This window comes from Seriola lalandi, unplaced genomic scaffold (genome assembly GCF_002814215.2).
Source record: "Seriola lalandi dorsalis isolate HSWRI2012SDOR001 ecotype SW California unplaced genomic scaffold, Sedor1 jcf7180002054977, whole genome shotgun sequence".
NCBI lineage: Eukaryota > Metazoa > Chordata > Actinopteri > Carangiformes > Carangidae > Seriola > Seriola lalandi.
In genome coordinates, this window is record NW_019525527.1 from 305,219 (window position 1) to 306,229 (window position 1,011).

The window sequence follows — 1,011 nt, forward strand, 5'->3', positions numbered from 1 at the left end:
ACACAAGCTAAAGGTCCACGAAGTCACTTTTGGACGTGACAGCCAATCGGACGACTCCCTGCGGCGGTAAAGGTTTACCAGTCCTGCTGATCCCACTGAGAATCAACAGCTCAGTCTGCAGCTGTTTGTAGCTTTCAGCTCAGCGTTTGCTTTAGTCCCAACAGCTCTCACCAAGCCTCCGCTGTTTTACCTCCACCTTCCAGCGAGGACGTTCACAACAGACACAAACACTTTGATTTCAGACCAGGTCCGACAACACGTGGTACAAACTAGTTCTTTTCTGCAATAACCTGAGTCTTACTGTCAGTTACAGCTTACATCTGATCAGCTGATGGACGTCGCCCTTTAAAGTCAATGATCCTGCCCATAGACCCGTCGCTCTTTAAAGACAGACAGCTGGGTTCAGGAGAGTCTGGTCTCTTCTGCTGGATCCTGAAACGAAAACAGAACTGATAAATGTGCATGTTGAATAAAAACTGATGAAGAATATCTTCAATCTTTAAATAAACACAACAACTGACTTTTAGTGAGAAATGTCTTTCTGACTGTTTTAAATTCTGACCTTCCATCAACAGATTGTCTGAAATTAACAGGAAACTCCATGGACCGGTCACTCTTCATGGACACACAGCTGGACCCAGGTCCAGGTCCAGGTCCAGGTCCACGTCTACGTCCAGGTCCATGTCCAGGTCCAGGTCCACGTCTATGTCTACATCTACGTCCAGGTCCCGGTCCAGGTCCAGGTCCAGGTCCACGTCCAGGTCCAGGTCCAGGTCCATGTCTATGTCTACGTCTACGTCTACGTCCAGGTCCAGGTCCAGGTCCACGTCTATGTTTACGTTCAGGTCCCGGTCCAGGTCTACGTCCAGGTCCAGGTCCACGTCTATGTCTACGTCTACGTCCAGGTCCAGGTCTATGTCCAGGTCCAGGTCCAGGTCCAGGTCCAGGTCCAGGTCCCGGTCCAGGTCCATGTCCAGGTCCAGGTCCAGCAGAGTGTGGTGTGTCTCTAAC

General features: G+C 50.4%; 2 protein-coding genes across 2 annotated transcripts in view; both read right to left on the reverse strand.

Moving 5' to 3' along the window:
- The window catches only part of LOC147817281 (uncharacterized), an 82,274-nt gene that overhangs the window by 59,358 nt on the left and 21,905 nt on the right, over positions 1 to 1,011 (reverse strand). The gene's annotated exons all lie outside the window — the stretch shown is intronic.
- The window catches only part of LOC111646888 (uncharacterized), a 32,582-nt gene that overhangs the window by 26,441 nt on the left and 5,130 nt on the right, over positions 1 to 1,011 (reverse strand). The window contains exon 2 of the mRNA XM_087171139.1: positions 563 to 1,006. Within this exon, the coding sequence (XP_087027265.1) occupies positions 618 to 1,006 (389 nt within the window). The 3' untranslated portion in view covers positions 563 to 617. The remainder of the gene's footprint in view (positions 1 to 562; positions 1,007 to 1,011) is intronic.